General features: G+C 45.4%; 1 protein-coding gene across 1 annotated transcript in view; it reads right to left on the reverse strand.

Moving 5' to 3' along the window:
- The window catches only part of SYNE1 (spectrin repeat containing nuclear envelope protein 1), a 497,459-nt gene that overhangs the window by 160,184 nt on the left and 314,230 nt on the right, over positions 1 to 23,045 (reverse strand). Inside the window, exons 88-95 of the mRNA XM_058289685.2 lie at positions 19,449 to 19,634; positions 19,193 to 19,315; positions 18,493 to 18,675; positions 16,477 to 16,620; positions 12,176 to 12,364; positions 11,065 to 11,205; positions 2,465 to 2,632; positions 2,095 to 2,256 (exon numbers count right to left, since the gene is read on the reverse strand). Coding sequence (XP_058145668.1) covers positions 2,095 to 2,256; positions 2,465 to 2,632; positions 11,065 to 11,205; positions 12,176 to 12,364; positions 16,477 to 16,620; positions 18,493 to 18,675; positions 19,193 to 19,315; positions 19,449 to 19,634 — 1,296 coding nt within the window. The remainder of the gene's footprint in view (positions 1 to 2,094; positions 2,257 to 2,464; positions 2,633 to 11,064; positions 11,206 to 12,175; positions 12,365 to 16,476; positions 16,621 to 18,492; positions 18,676 to 19,192; positions 19,316 to 19,448; positions 19,635 to 23,045) is intronic.

The raw sequence follows: 23,045 nt of genomic DNA on the forward strand, positions 1-23,045 counted from the left end.
CCAGCTGGGCCCCATGATGATGAACCTGGAGTGAAGGTGGATATGACCTGAAGTAGAGAGAAGAGCCACCCAGCCTGGGCCCTCTTCAGGACTAGTGCCTCCTGAGATGCTGAGGGTGTCACAGTCAGCTGGACTCTGACTCGGCCCTTGGGTAATTTATACCATGTCCCCTGTGTGTGCTGTGATGGTTCATTGTATGTTGGCTATGTTAGGATACCCGGGTGTTTGGTCAAAACTGATCTAGAGGCTGCTGTGAAGGTAATTTGTAGATGGGGTTAACATCTACCCTCAGCTCCATAACGTGGGTATGTCTCATCCAATCCCTTGAATGCCTTCAGAGAAAAAAATCCACTAAGGTTTCCTGAGAAAGAACTTCTGCCTCAAGAGGACATCACCTCTTGTCTGAGTTTTCAGTCTGCTGGTTTCCCTTGTGGGTTTCAGACTTGCCACAGTCACATGAGCCTATTTCCTAAAAGAAATCTCTTCGTAGAAATCAGATTGTAGATATATAATCTTCATGGCTTTGCTTCCTTCCAGGAGAACCCATCGAAGCTTGGCCTGAGGAGTTGTATTCCAGCATGGGGATGCTCCCTTCCACTCCTGAAACTGCAGGACCATGGGAAGACAAAAAAACAAAATTCCAGGGGGCACACAGTGGCATCAGGGACAGCCCCTCAGATGAGATGAGGTGCATTGACAGTGAAGACACAGGATGCCAGTGGGAGAGGACTGTGCAGGGGACCTGGGGGGCATGGAGTCCAGGGAGGAAATGGGGGAGCTCAGTGGACACCAGGACACCCAAGTCCCCACTGCCCCATGACTAGTTTGGTCCAGGTAAAGACCGGTTAATTTGCTCCCTTCACAGCACATCTCCCCACTAACGTCCCTATGGGTGACGTTGGGATAGCAGAAAGTCCTAAAAAAGGTAGCTTGACCAAAACAAGGCCTAAAGATGGGGTGATGGGCTCTCTGATTTCTATCTTAAGAAGTCACAAGAGGGTCAAAGACCTGAAACCACCATTTCTCCATATGCTGCCTCTGGATAAAATGTTCCTGCTATTCTCATGTTATATTAAAAGGTCCAAAAGAATCCAATTTCATCCCAGACCATGACATAGGAGCAGGTGACATATTCCAAGGTTGTCCTGGATTCCAAATGTATAAACATGTGAATTAGAGGAAAGGCAAAGTATAGAGTTTCACTCTTACACCTGATATATTTCTCTAGACACACTTATCACATTATGCTCTTAGAGCTCGCAAATGCATCTAAACATCTCTTTCCTTCCCTGTGCCTTTTGTAGGGTGCCATGAGCTTCTGGGGTCTGGTTGGGGGCCAGTCAGCACAGTCCCGTATCATGTGAATTCTGGATATTTATGTGAACACACCTCAGTATCCTTAGTCCCTGCTAACATCATATAAACCAGATTGTGCATTATTAGCGCGCTGATAATATTGCTAAAGCATGAACCAGATATGAACCTATGCACAATTCTCAGCCCTCCTTCCAACTCCCTGCATTTTTTCCCACTATCTGAGTTAGGTGAATGCGATCATCTGTTTCCCTATAAAGCTGAAGCTTTGCCTAGTTGACAGCTTTTAACTGAGTCAGGAACAATCACAAGATGACAACTCAGAGCCCTTATGCTGTAACCACCTCTTTGCCCACAGAAGTCTAGGAATACCTCTCCTAAGCAATAATGGTGAGCGCTGGGCACAGCTGGGCTATGTTTCTTAAAACAATGCCCAGAGAAGGCAGATGTGGGTGACAGTTTATTCTTATGACAGCGACTTACGATAAAATAAAAAGAATTTGGCAACTCCAAGGAAACGCCTTGGGTAGTAAAAGCAGCAAGGCCACCTGAACGTGGAGCCTTCTTTACTCAGACTCAAGGGTTGCGTTACTTTCCCTCCCGCTTAGGTCCCTCCCTGGAGGTGGCTGAAAGCAGCACCCTGTGGAACCCTGTTTACACTGCAGTGACTGATCTATTTAAAAAGTGTCAGCCCGATCCAAACACAGCCGGCAAGGCTGACCAGTCAGTGCGGTACACCCACTTACTCAGGCAGGAAACTGAAGTCACGGCTATTTTTACCTGGTGCTCAGCCATCTGGCTCTCTGGACTCCTGCCGGGTTCTAGAGTCTCGTTGAGCCTCATCTCCACGGCCTCCATTTTCGAGGAGATGGACTGCAGAGCGTCCTGGTACTTCTGCTGGCGTTCCAGAGCCTCATAGAGGGAGCGCTGCTTTTCACTGATCTGCACCAGAAGAGGGATGTTACCAAACACTTCCTAGCCCCTTATCTTCTGGCTTACGACATTCGTTTCCTCTCTGCTTTGCCCCGGTGGCCTAACAGGGGACACGCCAGTGCGCCTGGATGTGTCAACCCCAGGCCTGTATTTCGTTAGGTGATGCTAAGCTAACTTGGTGCCGGCTCGAAAGGCTCCCCGCGCTGGCAAGACTTACCACGTTCTTCAAGGTTTCCCAAGAGCGCTGCAAGTCATCCAGTTTAGCAGTGGCGGATGGTTCCAGCTCTGGCTCGTAGAGCTCCTGGTATGTCGAGGGGCTCGCGTGGAGCCTGGAGGCCCCCTTTTGCAACCTCTCTGCAGATAAGGCTTGGTAATAAGCAATGTCCTGTGGGCACAAAGCAGAGCTTAGCCTTGGAAAGGAAGGTGGGGTCTAGATTAACAGGCTCCTGCTCAGGTGTTCTTGTCAAGTTGAGGAAAGGTTTATGTTCTACCCCTTTCCTGGGAGCTCCAAACTAGAGAAGTTAGTAAAGTCTAGGGATAAGGATTTACAGATCAATCACATTTCAATTGCTTAAGAACTCTGGTTTATATATTTTTAAAAAACACAACTCTATCAATATTTCACATTGCCAAAACTCAAACTGATTTTAAATTGGTAAAAAAAAAATACAGAGGATCTAAGTGGTATACATCCATTTAAAGAGGAAGTTTTATAGCCAAAAAAAAAGGGGGGGGGGGGGTAGAGAGTAGAGAAATTATCAGGAATCTCTTTCCTAAAATGTTTTTGTTTGGGTTTTTTTTTTTCTCTTTTCTCAAATGTTTTTAGTACACTGGCTAAAGTTTTGAATAGTTTTTAAAATACTTGATTCAAATAAAATTAAATGTATAGAAAGTCATTTTTCAGATGTAGCAAGCTATTTAAGAATAGTGAGTTTATTATTCAAAGACATTAATTTAATGTCTTAATAGTAAACTAGGGAAAATGTAATGGGGAAGTGAAATCTACTCTAAGAAAGAACCAAATCATAAAATGATTTCCTTCTCTTCAACTTTTGGAGGCCCACAAGAAATGATCAGAGTGTATGACGGAAAATTCTGCTTTTTTTTTAATCTACTTGGTCGTAAGTAACGTCACATATTTTATTAGAACTGATAGTGAAATGTATGACATCACAGCATATAATTTCTGTGTTTCCAACTGTTCCTGTGGTTATTTATTGCTAGTGGTAGCAACAGAAATTGAATTTCGAGGTAATGTTTGTCATCTGAAAATTGTGATGACTGAGTTAGCTGTTTCTGCAGTTAACACAACTATGTTCATTTAAAATACATGGGAAAATGTGTTCGCCAAGTGTGATGAGTGTGCCACAAAAATGGGGGAGTTTGTTGGTGTGGGAGGAGTGGGGTGGGGGTGGGGGGTATATGGGAAACTGCTTATGTTTTTTATAATGTAAGCTTTTTTGTGATGTATGTATCTTCAAAAAAATACAATTTACAAAAATGATGGGGGTGGGGGGTGTGGTATGGGTTATATGGGAACCTCTTATGTTTTTTTAATGTAATGCTCTATGTGATCCATTAACTTTAATTTTTTTAAAAAGTGTTACTTAAAAAAAACAAAAAAAAATATATGGGAGTGAATGAAGCTCAGTGGTTGAGTGCTTGCCTTCCATGTACAAGGTCCCATTTTGATCCCCGGTACCTCCTAAAAAATAAGATAAAACACATGTACCCTTATGGTACGTGAACATATCTCAATAAAACTGAGAAATAGGAAGCAGATGTGGCTCAAGCAGTTGAGCTACCGCCTACCACATGGGAGGTCTCTGGTTCAGCTCCCAGTGCCTCTTCAAGAAGACAAGCTGATGCAACAAGAGACACAGGGAAAAAAAACACAATGAGAGACACAACAAAGCAAGGAGCGGAGGTGGCTCAAGCAATTAGGCACCTCTCTCTCATATGGGAGGTGTCAGGTTCGGTTCCCAGTGCCTCCTATTAATAAAAAGATGACAAGCACACAATGAACAGACACAGCAAGTGCAAACAACAAGGGAGTGGAGAGAAATCAATCAATAAAATAAATCTTTAAAAAACACAAAAAAAAGAGAAAATGAAAAAAAAAAAATTAACAAAAAAGCTTTATGAAAGGCCCCAGTCATAAAATACTAAAAAACAGAAGGGAAGGCCCTTAGTGTAAAGAAATGCCTGAGAAACCGATGTGACAGCAGAAAGGGGCTTGGTGTTTGGAGGGCAGCAGAATGAGCTCAGGTGGGGGGTCTGGCCACCTGGGATTCTAGCTGCAGTTCTCCTCTTAAGCAGCTCTCTAATTTGAGCAAGCCACACGTAGCCCGCTCATCAGTTTCCTTGTTTGTTTTGAGGATTCAATGAAGTAATGAGTGGCTATAGCACCTTCTACCATTCTGTCGGTATTGCTGAGGCTCCCAGGTAAGTCCCCAACCTTGACAGATGTCTCTGAAACATGGAGAACAGGTTTCCTCTTCCCTCCTAACCCTGCCACCACCTTGAGTGAACTTCCTTGGTATCATCGTGTCCTTGATAGTCTCAAGTCCATGGACCTTCACCTCCACCTCTGTCCTCTGTACCTTTGCACATGACATCCTGTCTTTACAGAGTCAATCCACCCCACCTGGACTTGTAGTTACGTCTATACTTAGACCCCTCTCTTGCCAACACACTTCTTTCCCTTGCCCCTTTACCCCTGCTTCATTTGGAAAACCCCAGCCGTAACTTGAAGCAACTCTGAGCGTGCGATGTATACACACACATAATAGAAGCTGTCCAGGAGCTGTTCCTGCAGCTTCCCCAATTTTCCGAAGTCAGGCCGTGTCCTGTCTCACTCTTTCCTCATGCCGGCCGGTCTCCTTGCTTAGGGATCACCTCCCACCTGCCTCCAGAAGCCCACAGCTGGCTTTGCCAGGAGCCAGCTGATAACACCTCCCTCAGTCTCTCCCTCGACTTTTTCCTCAGCATAAAACTGAGGCCAATTGAATCTCTGGACTGACAATATCATAGCCAGGCCCTGAGCCTCAACAGACTTCAGCTCCTACACTCTGGTTTATTGAACTTACTCCACTCAGCTAACATGGAGGTGAAGAAGGTCAACCACCACACCAGGGAGTCAAGAGTGCCTACAACTGCAAGCAGGAGAATTGCATCCAGCATCCATCTGGGATCTAAGCCCCCTCTTGACATAGATGTGGCGTGGACACAACCATTCTAAGGTTCACAGGATGGAGGAATAGAGTATGGATTAGAGTGGACTTACTGATATTCTATTCAGGAACTATTGTGATTAGTAATCGAAGAAAATGTGGCATTGGTGTGGAGAAAGTGGCCATGGTGGCTGCTGGGGGTAGGGAGTGGGAGGAAGAGATGTGATGTGGGGGCATTTTGGGGGGTTGGAGTTGTCCTGGGTGATGCTGCAGGGACAGTTACCGGACATTATATGTCCGGCCATGGCCCACTGGGTGGACTGTGGGAGAGTGTGGGCTATGGTGTGGACCACTGACCATGAGGTGCAGCGGTACTCAAAGATGTATTCACCAAATGCAATGAATGTCTCATGATGATGGAGGAGGTTGCTATTATGGGGGAAGGAGTGGGGTGAGGGGCGTGGGGGGTATATGGGGACAAAAAAGAAAGAAATAAACAATAAATAGAATATACTAACAAAACAAAAACAAAAAAAACTGAGGTCAAATCTTTTCCATTGAAAAAACACCTGCACACCCTCACTCTTTTGTTACTCTTCCTCGAAGGAGATGACCTATCAGAAAAGTCTACCAAGAAAATTCATTTGTTTAAAAAAGATTTAAAAATTTAAAAAAGATTGACAAAAAGAAAAGATCGCAACACAGTGGCTCATCACCGAGGGAACAAACCCACCAGCACACACAGTCGTCCTCACTTCTCTCCCTTTCACTTTATAATCCAGCTGCTGCAAAGGTTTACACTAGACATCCTCACTTTCTCGACTTCCATCCACTTCCAAATCCACACGAGGCTTCTAGCCTCATGGTTCCATTTAAACGTCTCTTGCCACCGTCATCAGGGGCTTCTTTTCTATGAAATCAAATGACTGCTGCTAAGCCCTCACCTTCCTTGCCTCTCAGCCTTCACTACCACCGCCCATCAGCCCTTTTCTGAACTGCTTCCCTGTTCATCTTTCTGTTCTCCTAGCTCCCTAGTGATTCACTCTTTCTCTTCTGGAGTGTCTTCACTCATTCTCAAACATGCGTGTATTTAGAAGCTCCAGATTCACATATCCAGTCGCACATGTGGATCCCACAGACTCTTCAAACGTAACATTTCCCAAGCAAAAACAGGGTGAGGAAAGGGTTTAGGGAAGATGATAAAGTGTTATCTCTCCCTCGATGAATGGAACTTGTATCCACCTAAGCTGTAAACTTGGGACTTAGTCTCAATTCCTTTTCCCTACCTTCCAGTGCTCAGGTAAGGAGGAAGTTCTCTTGATGCATCCCTTTGCAGAGCCTGGGTTCAAGTTCTCATTACGTCAACAACTTCCTAGTTCAGAGCCTGCAAACTGGCAGCCTACAGGCTGCCTCTAGCCTGCATGCTTTAAAGTAGGGAGATCTCCTCTAAGTCCAGATTCACAGCAATACAGTTTGGCAACACCATCCTCTACTACACGGTTGCAATAACTCCAGCAGAGGAGGGGTGGCCTCATTTATGAGGAGCAGGGGCTCTGCACGTCCCCTTCACCCCCCCAGTCTGTCTCACTCATATATCCACTGCCTGCAGCAGGCAGGAGCGCTTGCAACCCCTGTACCTGATGAGCTTCTCTAGCTCTGCACCTGCCCACTTCCATTCTCCTGCCCACAGGGATCCAGAGCCATCTATTCTGAAACTCAGTTCTGCACAGGACTGCCAGTTAAATTCCCTCAGGCTGGGGAACGGATGCGGCTCAAGCGGTTGAATGCCTGCCTCCCACATGGGAGATCCCAGGTTCTGTTCCCGGTGCCTCCTAAAAACAACACGTAAAAAAAAGACAAACAAGAAGCAAAACAAATGAAAAAAAAACCAACTCAGGGGAGCCGATGTGGCTCAGGGGTTGAGCGCCAGCTTCCCACATATGAGGTCTCAGTTCAATCCCTGACCCTGGTAATTGAAAAAAAAAAAAAAAGATTCCCTCAGGGGAGAACTACTAGCTCTGGGGTAAAGCTCAAGTTCTTTTTGTGTGGCCTTCGTGGTCCTTCAGGATGTGGTTCCAGCGTCCCTCTCACTCCCATTTCTCTGCCCGTCCAACTCCTCTCTCCCCTCCTCCACAAAACTTACTTTTCTCCCGTTACATGGATGCTCTTTGCAGTTGCTTTGATTTTCCTTCCTTACTCCACACCTTCCCACACGCAATTCCTTATCTTCTGGAACACTTGCAGGCACATCACCCCAGTGTACCCCAAGAGGCTCCCCTGCACACTCTTCTTAAACTGTACAGTGCTGGGCTTGATCCACCTGAACCCATCCCCCCTTCCAGCACCCTTCACCTCTACTGTAATCCTGGCCTGGTCTCATGCCAGGGTGTGAGGTCCTCAGACCAGGAATCTTGGCTCTGGAGCACACTGTAGAGTGCTGGGCAAATAACAGGCAAGCATATGCATTCATCATGAATAATGCACGTAAAGTCCTTTTGGAAAGTCTAATGTTTTATACATGTGGAAGGCTGCACTCTAACTGTCTGCAAGGAAAATAAAAGATTTGCTTTAAATGTTGTAAAAATTTAAAATTAAATACTCTATTTCAAATACAGAAAAACCCCCAAAAGAGCTAGAATAAAATTAATTTGTTCAAGCAAATTCTTCTGGTTGTGTATATGCCTAGGGGTCATGCCCTATTAACAGGAAATGACAACTTCTGGTTTCTTGAAAGGATCTGAAAATATATTAACTGTTGTAGAGGAATGATACATACTTGAAGATTAATACCCAGCATAAATTCAATTCAGTAAATCAATCAGTACTATAAGTAATTAAGAAATAAAGGCAAAATTGGATGTAGTAAAAAATCGCCCCCTAGAAATACGTCTCTCATTGGGTAATACACTTAAATTATGAGAGCTATTACCTACTGGAGACCTAATGAAATGCATTTTGGAAAACCACAGCTACTATTCAATAAGCATTTTCCAGCTTAAAAAGTACCTGCACGATTAACATCATATTTAATTTTCACAATCTCAGGAATGAAGTAGAATTGCTTCCCGTTAACAAATGAGGAGATGAAGAGACTTTGAGGGGTACTCGGCTCAGAGGGGGAAGAGCTGGGACCCCCAGTGTGAGCTCTGACATTACACTCTCACTCATGTCAAGCCTCTGCTCCTCTCACCCCTTCCCAGGGGGTAAACCTTGGAGTGCTTCTAAGGAGATCGAGAAGGCAGAGGCAAATTCTGGAGGTGCCTTTTTATCTCCACCCTGCAGTAGGTTTGATTGTTGATTACAGGTTAGCTCATAACCACCGTGAGAGAACACACATTGACTGTGAGTGGGAATCAACTGGTTACATAACAGAGATCTACTTGCAGAAGCAGCAAGCACAAAGCTTTTTTTAAACAGCTGCGATTTGACAAAGCAGTTATATTTACTTGCTTCTTGAACAGTGAAGCACAGCTGTGTACATTCTGTACAGCACTTTGTGTCTGGAAACTGGAACTTCAGGCAACTCTAAATGTCTTCCTCAACTACAGTAGAAAATTTGGTAAATCCAATGCATTGCTGATCATGGGGCAGTATTTTTAAAATATTCCCCTTACTTATACTATTGTAGAAGAATGAAATGTGTCCATAATGACGAGTTACTTCAGGTTGATTTTTTTTGAGCAACATCATGCATAATACATTTGTTTTTTGTTTTTTTTTCAGGAGGCACCGCAGATTGGATCTAAGACTTCATACATGGGAAGCAGGCACTCAAACACTCGAGCTACATCCGCTCCCGCACATTTGCTTTGTAACACCTTCCTCTAACTAACGCTGTCAGATTTAAACTAAATGAAGATATGGCCCGCCCCCCCCCCCCCCCCCCGTTTGTAAAACTAAATATGCTAGGTTGACAAGGTTGTTTAATTGTTGTTTTCCTGTGAGAGTGCCAATAGCATTCAAACAAAGCATAATCTCACATGTTAGGATCTGATTAAGCGTCACAGTTGAAGTGATAATAGCAAATGTATTTGCCTGTTTTATCTTTATAGAGCACTTTTGCACCTACAGTGAAAGAAATTTAACAGGAAGTGGTATGGAGACTTAAGAGTTTTAGAAAAGGTGGGTTCATTACAGTGTCGGCCTCAAGGTCAAAATGTATGGTTAATTTGGAATGTATAGGACTATGGGGCATTATATATAGAACAAATTCTCCCTGCACAATAAACAGTTGATGACAGTCAAATTTCTCTGATTCTAGTCACAGCTGTAACCCCAGGGAAGAACATATCATCAAAGAATGAGTAATGTGTATTTTTAAAATCAGGATTTGCAGGACAGTTTCCCAAATCCTCTGAGTGCCCTGAAGTTCTTTTTTTTTTTTTTTTTCTTTTCTAAAATTCCCTCTCCTCACTTTTGTTAGGACTTGTTCCCCATCTACCTGTCCCTCTAGGTCATAAAGCCCCTGAAAGCAGGGGCAGCTGCCATCTCCCTCTCCTTCCCCTTCTGTTCCCAGTCCAGTGCTAGCTCCGAAGCAAGCCCTCAAGGCAGAGTTGATGAATGGAGAATGTTTGGACCTACTGGTTTCCTCCACTCAGTTGTCCTGTTTTTATTTCTCTTTATCACAAAAATCTTATTTTGAATGTTTCTGCTTTTAAAATAAAAACAACATGATCATTTCATACAATAGCTTAGAAAACATTTGCTGATGTAGAACACTTCTTTCATGGTAATACATTTCAACTTCTTTGGACATGAGCATAATTTCAAAGGAAGTTAATGTTTTAAATGTTTTTAGTTGTGGCTAGAAAAAGAAAGGAAGCACTGCATAACATATTTTTTAAAATGTTGGCTATTATAAAATCTTTTTTTACATTTCTAGCCAATACTTTAATGAAAACTTTCTGACATTTAATTTAGTAAAATCTGTATTTAACATAATGTCAGCTACAAGGTACCTCATAACAAAGTATTATCCCATTTCACAGGAAACAAAATTTCAGATTATTTAAAGGGAAGTGAGAAAGTCCAAATATATATATAGTATATATATATGTACATACACATACATATATACGTGAGAAAGTATGTATATATACTATATATATACATACATACATATATACATATATATATATATGCCAGTATATATACTGGCAGACATTCCTGAAACTGGTTCACAATTAGTACTTTTTTTTTAAGCATGACAAGGTAATGGTTGCCTGACATTTTTCATCCTCAAAATCTGAGCTGTGAAGTGTCAGCCACTAGGTTCAATGTATGCTAAAACAGCAATGGATTATGTTATTTTACGAATGACACGACACAAGCATTTCATTTTCTGTTACAGGATGCAGGTGGCTGCTAGAAGCTAAAGCCTTAAAACGGGCCTTCTGGGGCTACAATTGCCATGACCTAGTTTTTGCTCATCAGTGGCCAAGGAGAAGAGATGATGAGCGGAGCCCGTCAGGGGCCTCACATGATAATCACGGCTCACACGACTAACGGTGGACTTTGGAGCCAAGACGGCGACATCTAGAGCCCCTACCCACAGTCTGGGGAGAGCAGAGTTGGGGTCCCCCCATCCCTCCTGAGTGCACAGCCAGATGGACGCCCAGCCAGACGGACGCCTGGCGGGAGGTACCTGGTTAACGGAAGCATCCGTGTGAGCCACAGGTGAAGGGGAGCGGCAGGTGCGGGGCGAGGAGACCTCGCTGTTGGTTCCCTCCTCTCCAGACTCCTCAGAGACGGGGGACAGCAAGGTGTGGCAGCGGCCGGCCGTCACCTGCCACGTAGGGGTAAACCCAGGGACAGGAAGGTCAGTTAGCCAGGTCAAGCGGGCTCAGGCAGAACAAATCACACAGTTATATAACCAAGGGCAGAAGGCTCGAGACCCAAATTGGCACGCTAATTCTGCGTTCGTACCTAAAAAAGGTGTGTCCTGAAATGAACAGGACACTAACGCCCCTTTGTGAAACAAACGGGGTTGGGTCGGACGCCTGTTGCGTTAGAGTTTTGCTTTTGCAGTTTTTCTCGTTTGGTTCGTTTGTGTCTTTAAAATAACTAAAATGATCGCGGGAACATCTAAGACCTAAAACTTGGTCTTTTGTGGGTATCTCAAGTTCCAGATGTCCTAGGAAAATAAATGCACCCAAAGCAGTAACTTGCCAGATAGGCCTCCCAGGTATTACAAATTAGTGGAGGCACAGCCCATTAAGTGGGAAACAGAGCATCGCAAACTACTGTCCTTATCATCCATGTATTTTAAATGCCAAGTGCATGGGGCAAATAATGGTGCAGAATAGAAACTGGAGGATCTTCCTTTATTTTAACGCAGTGCAAAACAACATTTTTCTAGTAACAGCTTTTCTCCTAAATTTTGCTCAGGATGTATGCAAAAGAATACACGCACATCTCGAGTCAGCCCCGAGCCAGCTTGGAAAATAACAATTAAAATATATGTAACGTCATTCTCCCATCCCCAGGATCCTCGAAGACTAGGCAAAGGAATTTTTTTTTAAAGCTTGGTGCCTCGGGGGCTTACTGTTAAATTATATAAACAAATCGCAGGGCAGACCAGCGACATCTTAAGTTGTGCAGCGGTCGCAAGCCAAAGAGCTTCCCTGCAGCTGTCACTGCCTGGCCTCGGCGCCCGCGGAGTCCAAGGGGGTTGGTGGATTGGGAAACGGCCCCCGAATTCTAATCTCAGTGTCCAAGGTTGATTCCCAGCGGGGGGTACCCCGGGGCGTCCTTACCATCACCACCGAGGGCTGGGCCGGGGGCGCGGGGAGGAGCTCCGGGTCCAGGTCGCCGGCCGCCCGCGCCTCCACCTCGGTCACGGTCAGCAGCATGGTGGCGTGCTTGGCCCGCATGGTCAGCGTCTTGCACTTGGAGTTCAGGGAAGCGATCTGGCCCTGGTAGCCCTTGATCTGCTGGGCCAGCTCCTGGGGAAACATGGTGCGGGCGGCTTTGCCTCGGGAGGAAGCGGCGCCGGCGGCGCTCAGCCTGCCCCGCAGCGCCCGGGCCCGGGGATGCGCGCGCAGGCGGCGGCGGGGCCGGGGCGCGGCAGGATGTGCGCCCGGGGCGCGCGGGGCTGGACTCCGGCGGCGGCGCTGCGGGCGCGGGGGGCGGGCGATCGCCAGCCCCGGGGCGTGGGGGGTGACCCTGCCCGCCCGGCTCCCAGACGCTTCCCGACCCCGAAAGGTGCCGGATGGTTCGTGCCAGGGAAACGAGGTCATGTGACGCGAAAAAGGACGAAACGGGCAGGGCTCGTAGCGGGCTCACGACATCCCCTGAACAGTCACTTGGGACAGACAACTCCTGTCGCGCTGATTTTTTTTTTCCTAGAGAAGCTAAATCTGACATAAGCAATCTGAATTTTTACGCGACCCCCCTGTAAAAATTTTGAGATTCCTCCCTCCTCCACATCTTCACTCAAGTATCCCTCCAGGGTCAATGTCTATTTCAAAAACTAGAGCTTTCAACTTGAAGTTCAATTCAAATCGATGGCCTTTCAGTTCATTGGCTGTTGAAAATGAGACGGCTTTGTTTCTACCAAAAGCTTATTTAACAGATATCCTGAGCAGCACATAGCTCTTGAAGAGGTAACTATGGATCCATTTTGGGAGTCTGGTAATTCTAAAATGTTAAACTTTTCTTGCTTAAGAAAATAAATGCACCTTAAGAAAAGGGAAAAATACATTATACTAAATATCAGGTCAAAAAGTGAAAAATAATTACTTTTTTTTTCTTTTTGAGGTACAAGCCAGAGATTGAGCCTGGGGACCTCATATGTGAGAAGCTGGTGCTCAACTGCTTGAGCCACATCTGCTCCCCAATTCTTTTTTTTTTTTTAAGATCTATTTATTTATTTATTTTCCCCCTTCCTCTCCTCCCACTCTGCTGTTTTTGCTGTCTGTGTTGTCTTCTCTTCTCATTTTCTCTCCTCTAGGATTCTCTGGGATTCGATCCTGGAGACCTCTGATGGGGAGAGAGGTTCCCTGTCAATTGCACCACCTCAGTTCCTGGTCTCTGCTGCGCTTCACCTTGACTCTTCCCTTGTCTCTCTTTTGATACGTCATCATTTTGCTGTGTGACTCATTTGCCCGGAGCACTGGCTCAGCACGTAGGCACTCGTGCGGGAACTGGCTCACCACGGCGAGCACGCTTTCTCTTCTTTTTTACTGGGAGGCCCCAGGGATCGAACCCAGGTCCTCCCATATGGTAGGTGGAAGCTCTATCACTCGAACGATATCTGCTTCCCAATTATTCTTTTCTGTTACTTTTTCTTGGCTCCTTGACCTGAAAAGCTGGTACTTAATGTGTGTACAGAACAGAGTTTGTGACAAAGGCATAAGATATTGAAGCCCTTGAAATAATAATATAAGTATATTTAAACATGCATACATGCATGTACATATATATACGCAAATACACTTAAAATACTTAGGTTTGATGTTTTCTTTGTTTCCTCCTGCCCAACCAAAAGTGGCCAGGTGCGTGGGGAGGGAACCTGGCAGATGTCAGCCAGTAGCCTGTCTTCCTGACTTCTAATACAGTATCGGAATTTTTAAAACAGGGATTTTAAATGATGACTTTCGGGTTAGAACAGCATTGCTTTCTTACCTTCTGGGACTGCAGAGGCTGAATTTCACCTGGTAGGGTTTTTGTCATTAAACGGCCATTTGCTACAACCAACCCCGTGTTTATAACACAGGCAGTCAGCAAATGACGTTTATTGCGATTGGTTAGTGTGCAGATACATCAGATAGGTACCAGCGCGCAGGGCTCCTTGAGGGCTGCAGGACAAGTCACTAAGCTGTCTCACAGTGGCTTGCCCTCCCAGGGGAGTAGATTTGAGGGCTCTTTGCACAGCAGACTTTGGCTTGGCCCTTCTACCCTTTGGGTCCACGTGGGTGGCCACAGTGGGTGCTCAGCACCCAGTGAGGAGCGCCCTCCCTGACAGCAGGCATCCCACTGCCTAAAGCAGTATCCTCAACTTTATTGCCTATAAAAGTCATCTGGATTGCTTGTCAAAGATGTAGCTCCCAGGTGCCTACCTCCAAAGAAGGAGCTTGACTAGGTTTATAAGAATCTGCGGGGAGGGAGTCCCAGAGGGAAGGGGCTAGATACTCCCACAGTTTACAAGCAGCAAGATATTTTTTTTTTCCAAATTAAATGCAATCTTTGAAAAAATTAACCAAAAGTAAAGTGCAGATCCCTTGGAAATAAAGAAATGTTCAAGTCTTTTTCATAAGGTCAGGTTCCTCCTATGGAAATGGGATCTACCTTAAGATTGAAATTCAATTTAAAGCAGCCTGAAGATACAGGGAAGAGCCCACTTCCAAATGTTGATGTTATCATCCACTCAGCCTCTTCTTCCTGTGTTTGTGTTACACAGACAATGCACCTCCCCAGGAAATTGTTGTAATTAACATGGAAATGTGTTCTGCATCACGTATGACTAACAAGCTTACATTCATATTTGTAATTACAAGGGGAATATGTGGCAAGATAAACAGATATTGAGCTAGGGGCTGGGCAGATGCATTCCATTTCTGGCTGCCCGTAGCTCGATCTGGTGGGAAGTCATTTATTTCCTTTCTTGCAGCTTCTTCTTTTCAGTGCAATGAGGTAGCCCAAATGGTTACTGCTACAGTGAAAAAAATCATGGAAGTTGGAGCCAGAGATAGTGGTTTGAGTCCAGAATCTATTAGTTACTAGATCTGGGAACTCAGAAAGTCATTATAAAAACATCAGGTGCTTGGTTTTCTTTTCAGCAAAATGGAGATGATTAAAAAGAAGGAAACGACCTCACAGGGTTGTTGTGAAAAGGTGATATAAAACTTTGTAAAATTTTTGAAGAACAAAAACCTTACCAATGGTAATTATTGTTATTCCAGACAAGATTTTAAAAAATATTTTCAGTACCACAAAAAAAAAGTTGTCATAAAAAATTCTGGATCTTATGACATGGGATTAAAAATAATTTCGAAGCAAACATATACTACATAGTCTAATGTATGAGTTATATAAACCATAGTAACAAAAATTTGCACACTGTATTTTCATTTAACCAGTGGCATAAGAGAAATAAATACTTAATATAGATATCTACAGTCAGGCATAAATGTAGGTGACTTATTTATTTAAATTATTTTGTATAACATCTATAAATGTAAGTGATTGGTGTACTGGATGTGTGAAGAAATTCAAGAATGGCACTGGAGGGGAGGCAGTGAAATTTTCCATCCTTGAAAAGCACCATCTTAGGCCTTTATATTTTGTTGCTCATAGATTTAAAATGGAATTGCTGGAAGGATAAGCTAAACCTCCATCCTTTGCACACTTTCCAAACTTCATGCTGCAATGACCCAAAGGAAAGAGTGAATGAGACAAAGAGAGGAAGTGACTGACCAGGAAAGGAAATTAACCAAGGAGCAATGGCCTCCAAGGCTGGATGTACAGAGTCTTGGAGGCCACATCTGCACAAGGGTGAAGTCCTAAGGTCAAATGACACCAAAGGAACCAGGAAGGAGACATATTTGAAAGTGGAGAAAATCTGGAAATCAACAAACTCAGCAACACGGACGATTCTCTGACTTTGGGGAAAGGAGCTGCAATGACCAACGTTTGAAAGAGCAACATCAACGTGTGTATGTTTTCATACGATTATGTTCCTTCTCTTTTGAGATGGCGATCAACCAAGCAAGGCTCTATGAGCACTCTTCTTTCTTGTAGACTTTAAATACAAGGATCAGACTGCTTTCGTGTGTTAACTGAGAATTCGGGTGCAGGTGACAGCTGGGGGGTTGCAGCTGAGACAGGGCACAAGCAATGCGGAAAGAGGTTGCAAAATCAAGGGGAGGACTCAAGTTACTGGGTCTTAGAAAGGCACATCAAAACAGCTCTCAGAATGCAAACTCGGGCCCAGGAGGCTGCCCACGATGAGCTGAACAAAGCCCTGCAGGGCAGTGAAAACTGATGGTGAACCACTCTTATGGGCTAATGCAGCCAGCTTCCTGCCCTTGGCAGTCTGCCTGCGTTCCTGACTTACCTCGTGCCGAGAAATCTGGGCCTGGAGCTCCTGGATGTTACTGGTGGCCACGGGTTTGTCCTCAATCTCTCTGTGAGCTCCTTCTATCAGCTCCTGCAGGTGCTTCATTTCTTGTTCATACTGTTCGTACTGCAGCACGGCCTCCTTTGAAAAGCACACATGGTTTCCATTTCATAGCCATAATGGTGTAAGGGATACCATGCAGCTGCCCACCAAACCACAGGCAGTGTTAACTCCTATTCGCTGTGTGTCTAGGGCATCAGGAACTGATGGATAAAATCCCTAGGTGGGTCAAGTCCTCAGATATTGCCACGTCTTCCTTCTAAACCATGTCCCTCAAATTATTGATGAAACCAGAAGTAAAGTGGTTAGAGCCCTCTCTCCTCCCTATTCACATTGTCCTGGAGGTGATAATGGGATGGTCAGAAGGTAGGAAAAGGTCAGTGTGGCAGTTTGAGATTATTTTATGAATCCCAAAATGAGAAAGAGTATGTTGGCAAACTAATCTACTCTTCTGGGTGTGATACACTTTGATTGCATTAAATTAAGCCAGGGACTTTTGATTAGATTTTTTGCTTTGGGCTTTTGAGTTGACTATGACAGTAGGCGTGGCTCAGGGTGAGTTCCTGCCCCCTCATTGGGCCCAATATAAATGGACACTCGGATAGACAGAGTGCTGTCACCTTTGATCCTTCTGTTTGATAGAAAGAAGGCTCAAACAGCAGAGGTCCTGGAGACAGATGAGCCCTTTTGCCTGATAGCTTACTGCTGAGACTGGGAAGAGAGCAGAACAGTTGAGGATGATCTAGGAGGCCTGGAAAGAAGCCAGGAGGGAGAGGACTACAGGGTCACTTAAGCATGAAGACTTAAGAGGCTGGGCCCATTGGTGTGCAAGAGGAAGAGAAAGCCCAGAGGAGAGGGAGAGGCCAGTCAGAGATGGCCCGCCATTTTGTTTCAACACATGGCAGTCTTTTCTGGTGCCTCAAGTTGGACTTTTTACAGCTTAGTAACTATAAGCTCTTACCCTAAATAAACCTCCCTTACAAAAACCAATAGATTTCTAGTACTTTGCATTGATACCCCTTTGGCTGATTAATATAGTAGGAAAAACGCAACTCATTCCTTTTTACATCCAAGAAATACTAAATATATAGGTAAGTGCCATAGTAGCAGGGATAAAAAAATGAATTATGCATGACTTCGATCTCAGGAATTAGCTATCAAGTTACAAGACAGTGCAAGGGGCAAAGATAAATGTACCATTAGGAATTTAATGAGAGGCTCTTTATACATTTTTTGGATTTAGCAGATAGATTTTCGTAAGGAGGAGAGAGGTTTCTAACCACTTAACTATGTTTCTTTAATCAACAGTTTTGGTAAAAGGTTTTGGAAGGAAGGCTCAGAAATACCTAAGAGATGCTAAAAATCAGAGCCATCCAGGGATTTTACCTCCAATTGTTCCACCTTCTGATGATCACACTGCCACCTCCAGGATATTATAAGGCAAAGAGTATTATATCTTAGTGGTAAATGATTTCTTCTCTTATTAGGTGAAGAGATGAAGCACTAGAAAACTGAGGTACACTTCTTAGGCAAGAGAACATATTTAGTGCATTAAAAGCTGAAATGGGGGGGAATCATTCTCTAATATAACAGTAAACTCTTACTACGAGGTTCTAGATTATCCTTGAGTGAATAGTAAAAGATAAAAATATATGATTGCACATAAAACTAACCTTGACAAGTTGTTCCATCTGAAACATACCACTACAAGATAGTTATTGCCAAAGGAAAGTTTTTACAGCGCTTTTCCCAGGCTTTTGCGAGGGATCCAGAGAAGAGCATTTTCATCTCCTGATTTTATATAACCACAACAATCTGTCACATTTCACACCGTGGATGTGTTTTGATGGCTGAGCCCACACAAGGCTAAGAAAAGAAGCCCATGACTCATTCGCTCCTGCTCCACGGGGCCTGGGGACAGTCCAGCCGCGGCTGGGGGCCCGTGACACCTGCCTGCATGACGTTGCACTGCTGGATGGCCACATGCTGCAGCCGGCTGGCCTCGTCCTGCAGCTGCAGCGCCGCCCGGCAGAGCGGCAGGCTGGCCACCGCGTCCTCGGGAATCCGCAGTGAGCTCTGGCAGGACTGCACAGCTTGGACTTTGGGCTTAAGCAACTCCATTTCGGACAACAAATGCTGAAAGTGCAAGTTTCCACATCAAACTTTGGTATTGTAATAGACTATTAATATAATATTACATTTTCATAGCTTATTTCATAAGCTAGTACTGTGTCCTAAATTATACGGCTATGTTACAAGTTATAAACTTTTTTTGTAAGGAGGTACCAGGAATTGAACTCAGGACCTCATACTTGGGAAGCAGGCGCTCAACCACTGAGCTACATCTGCTTCCCAATGAGAACTGGTTTTTGGTTTGTTTGTGTTTTTAGTAGGTACCAGGGAATCTAACCCAGGACTTCAAACGTGGGAAGCAGGCACTCAACCACTTGAACTACATCCATTCTGTAAACTTTTAAAATGCTTTTCTAAAAATAATGTCCAAAATAAAGTATTTTTGAAACACAATGCATAAAAAGGTGCTAAGACCATAACTGAATTTAGAAATTGTTTTTCACAGCTCTTTTTTTTTTCTAATATAGGTCCCCATTCATTTATCCTAATTTTTGTCATAACTTATTCTTTTTGGGCTTACTTGTCGATGAGAGAGTTGCTCTTTGAGACTGAGTCGTCCAACTTCTGGAGAAGTCAGCGTTGTCTGGGCTTGCTCCACGGCAGCTTGTAAATTTTTTAGCTCTGCCTCAAACTTTTTCATATCCTCAAGTAAAAAATCACCAGAATATCAATTATCATCATTTGAAGGCCAAAAAGATAAGGCAAGAAGCCATCCCAGAGGTGAGTGCTGTATCTGCACAGTAGCACCCCTTTTTCTTTTCTTTCTTTTTCTTTACCTTGGCAGCATCTCGGAGATTCTGCAGACGGATTTTAATCATTTGCCGCAGCGCCTCGGTCTCCCTCCCCAGTTCTGCCACTTGCTGGGACATTTTCTCTGTCAAGTACACGCTGGCAAGGTGCTGTAGCTTTTCGCTCATGGCCTCCAGGTCGCTGTGAATTTCTTCAGATTCTTCCAGCAGGGTCTAGAGGGAATTGCCAACATCCATGACACTGATAGGGAGCCAGAGAGCTAGGGGGACTCAGTGTGGGGGAGAGGACGGGGGCAGAGAAGGGGGCACAAGAAGCAGCAAGTCACTGCCCACACCACCTGCTGTGCAGGTGCTGCCGGAATGTTCTCCGTTTAATCCATAGCCCTGGCTCTGCCCCCATCAGGAAGCCACCCACTGTTGTCCCTACTTCATAGACTAAACCAGGGTTCAGGAGCCCTGGTAGATTGAATTATGTGTCCCCTCCACCCCAAAAAAAGACACGATTTTATTCTCAATCCACCTTCCTGTGGGCCCGTTTGTAAATAGTATCTTTGAATATATTAAGGTGAGTCGGGGTGCAGACTTCCAAGGTCCTTATTGAAGTGAACGAGGGGGCTTTTAATCCATATTACTTGGAGGCCTTATAAAGAGAAGAGGCAGAAGCCCCAAATCAGAGGAAACCGGAAGAGCACACACAAGGAAGGAGAGAGCGCGCCGTGTGGCGGGAGGCAGAACTGCAAGCTGGGGACCCGCCAGGGTTGTGGCAAGTTGGCGCCAGAAGGCTATGGACTTTGGGGAGAACTTACAGCCTTGCTTTTGTACGTCTAGACTTCCAAGCCATGAACCAGTAAATGCCTGTTGTTAAGCCAACCCACTGGCTGGTATTTGTCATAGCAGCCCTGGCAAACTAAGACCGCCGCCCATAAGCAATTTCCCAAGGCCCAGGCTCCAAGTGTCAGGCCCCGCGCTCTCGCCTGCCCCAAGCTGCTCAAAGTCAGGGCGCGGATTCCTGGAAAGTGATGCTCTAAGCCAGCATGTCTTGACCAGAACTCTGGCCCTTCCTTCCCTCCTGTTGAAACCAAAGAGGTGCTTTTCAGCTCTCCTGGGCTATATCTAAGACCTGTGTGCAAATCAGGAACACATTCACAAACTTGCTGTAAGGAAGAAAAAGGGGTACAAACTCTCGGGGGTACCCAGAGCAATAAAACACAGCTGTTCAGATTTTCTAATCTATTAGGAGTGCTAATAATCCAGATGGGTAAATTGCCATATAACGCACGTTATATGAAAAGGGATGTGGAGGAGAAGCAAAGTATCATGGGTTGCAAAGTTAAGTTGATCTCTGAGCTGCAGGGAGGTGGGAGGAGGCTCCTGGCACAGCCACTAGTGAGCTCAGCCCAAAGGATGTTTTTCTTTTCACCGGCAGAGAGGAAGAGGAAAGACATTTCACACAGAGGTTACAGTACAAGCAGAAGCACAGAGGTGGATGAGCCCAGAACATTCAGCCCAGAATGATGCGTAGAATGTGTAAAGAAACTGGACTGGACTCGCCCAAGAGACCCATACTTTTAAAAATAAAGGACATGGGAAGTGGATGTGGCTCAAGTGATAAGACCTCTGCCTACCACATGGGAGGACCCAGGTTCGAGCCCTGGGGCCTCCTGGTGAAACAGAAGACGAGAAAGCGTGCCCACATGGCAAGCGGAGTGCCCATACAGTGAGCCAAGCACCCACATGGTGAGCCGAGTGCCCATGCAGAGAGCTGAGTGTGCAGGTGGGTGCCCACACGGCAAGCTGAGTGTCCACGTGGTAAGCTGAGTGCCCACGCGAGTGCTCATGTGGAGAGCCAAGTGCCTGCACGGTGAGCCGAGTGCCCGTGCGAGTGCCCGCGTGGCAAGCCAAATGCCCGCGTGGTAAGCCAGTGCCTTCATGGTGAGCCAGTGCCCACGTGGTGAGCTGAGTGCCTGCATGGGTGCACACATGGCAAGCTGAGTGCTCACATGATGAGCTGAGTGCCCGCGTGGGTGCCCGCGTGGTGAGCCCGTGCCTGCGCAAGTGAGCCACGCAGCAAGATGATGATGCAACAAAAGAGAGACGAAGGGGAAAGTCAAGGTGAAGCACAGCAGAGACCAGGAACTGAGGTGGCACAATCGTCAGGGAACCTCTCTCCCCATCAGGGGTTCCCAGGATCAAATCCTGGTGAATCTTAGAGGAGAAAAATAAGAAGAGAAGAGAGAAAGAGAAATAGATACAGAAGATCACACAGTGAATGGACACTGACAGCAAAAATAGCAGGGTGGGGAAGGGGGAGGGGGAGGGGAAGAAAAAATAAAAATTTTTAAAAAAGAGATGTTAAAAAAAAGAAGGACTTTTTTTTCTCACAATGGATTTAATACCTAGGATAGGAGAAAGCTTGGAAAACACAGAAAAATGTAAAGAAGAAAATAAAACACCCCACCATTCCATAACCCAGACAGAGCTGCTGTTACCTTTGGGTATATTTTCAGGTCATTATGAGCCTATACATTTCCATCTTTCTTTTCCACCTAACATTAGAAGACACGTGTTTTCTCACGGTACACTTTTTTTGGATAAACTCCGCTGGCTCTGATTCTTAAGGCAGGCACCTGAGGACTTCCCAAAACGGTGTGCACAGGCTTTCTTTCCTGAGCGCCTGTGCCCGAAACCCGCGTTCCAGGGCACATGCCAGCCACGCACCTGCCCAAGTCTGCAAACCTGGCATCACCCTGGACCCTCACTCTCACCCACCGCCGATCAGTCACCAAGTCGCGATCCTCTCGGGCCTTCCTATCTCACGATTTTGTTTCAATCGCCCAAGACAAGCCGTGCCGCTTTCTCCTGGAATTCCAGAACCCCTCCTTGTGGCCTGGTCTCCCCGATAACGCTCAGCTTCATCTGTGCTCAGTCACCTTTCTTAAAGCACAAGCCTGAACTTGGCTTGCCTGCAGACAGCCTGTCGACGACGTCACAGTGACTTTAGGAAAAAGTCCAAGTCGTTAATCCGCCTTCGTGATCTATTCTTTATCTCTCCACGCTTACCACTCAGCCCCCTTTCCAGCTCCACCTTCATTCCCCCTCCCCTTCTCCCCTCAGTGGCCCAAACCCTGTCCCCTGACCTCTGGACTGCTCCTTTTGCTAAAACACGCTCCACAACAAGCAAGCCACGAGCTTTTCAAGACCAGCCGGGAATCTGCCTTTCCCAAGAAGCCTCCCCCAGCTTTCCTCTCATTCTTTGCACTTGGCCGAGCACCCTCTCATGGGCTCCTGGCACCCGGGGGCCTCCGTCCCTTCACCCACCACACTGGACTGTAATGATCTCTGCTTTATGTATTTTTTAATCTGCTTCCTCCCTTAGATTATCGGCTCTCTGGGGCGAGAAAAAGAAAGGGTAGTCTTTGTATTCCAAAATGCCTAGCAGAATTTCCAGCTCTGGGAAAGGAATGTTCTATTGAATAAACCTCTGAATGAAAGGACTTCACTCAATCATGTGCAAAAACTTACTCAGAGAAATTATTTGACATTTACGTTTTCTTGAAAATCTCACTACAGATAAAGTACTTTCTCCCTTAGTACAGGAACTGGAAAGCCTGATGGCCAGGTCAG

Source organism: Dasypus novemcinctus, chromosome 28, assembly GCF_030445035.2.
Source record: "Dasypus novemcinctus isolate mDasNov1 chromosome 28, mDasNov1.1.hap2, whole genome shotgun sequence".
Classification (NCBI taxonomy): Eukaryota; Metazoa; Chordata; class Mammalia; order Cingulata; family Dasypodidae; genus Dasypus; species Dasypus novemcinctus.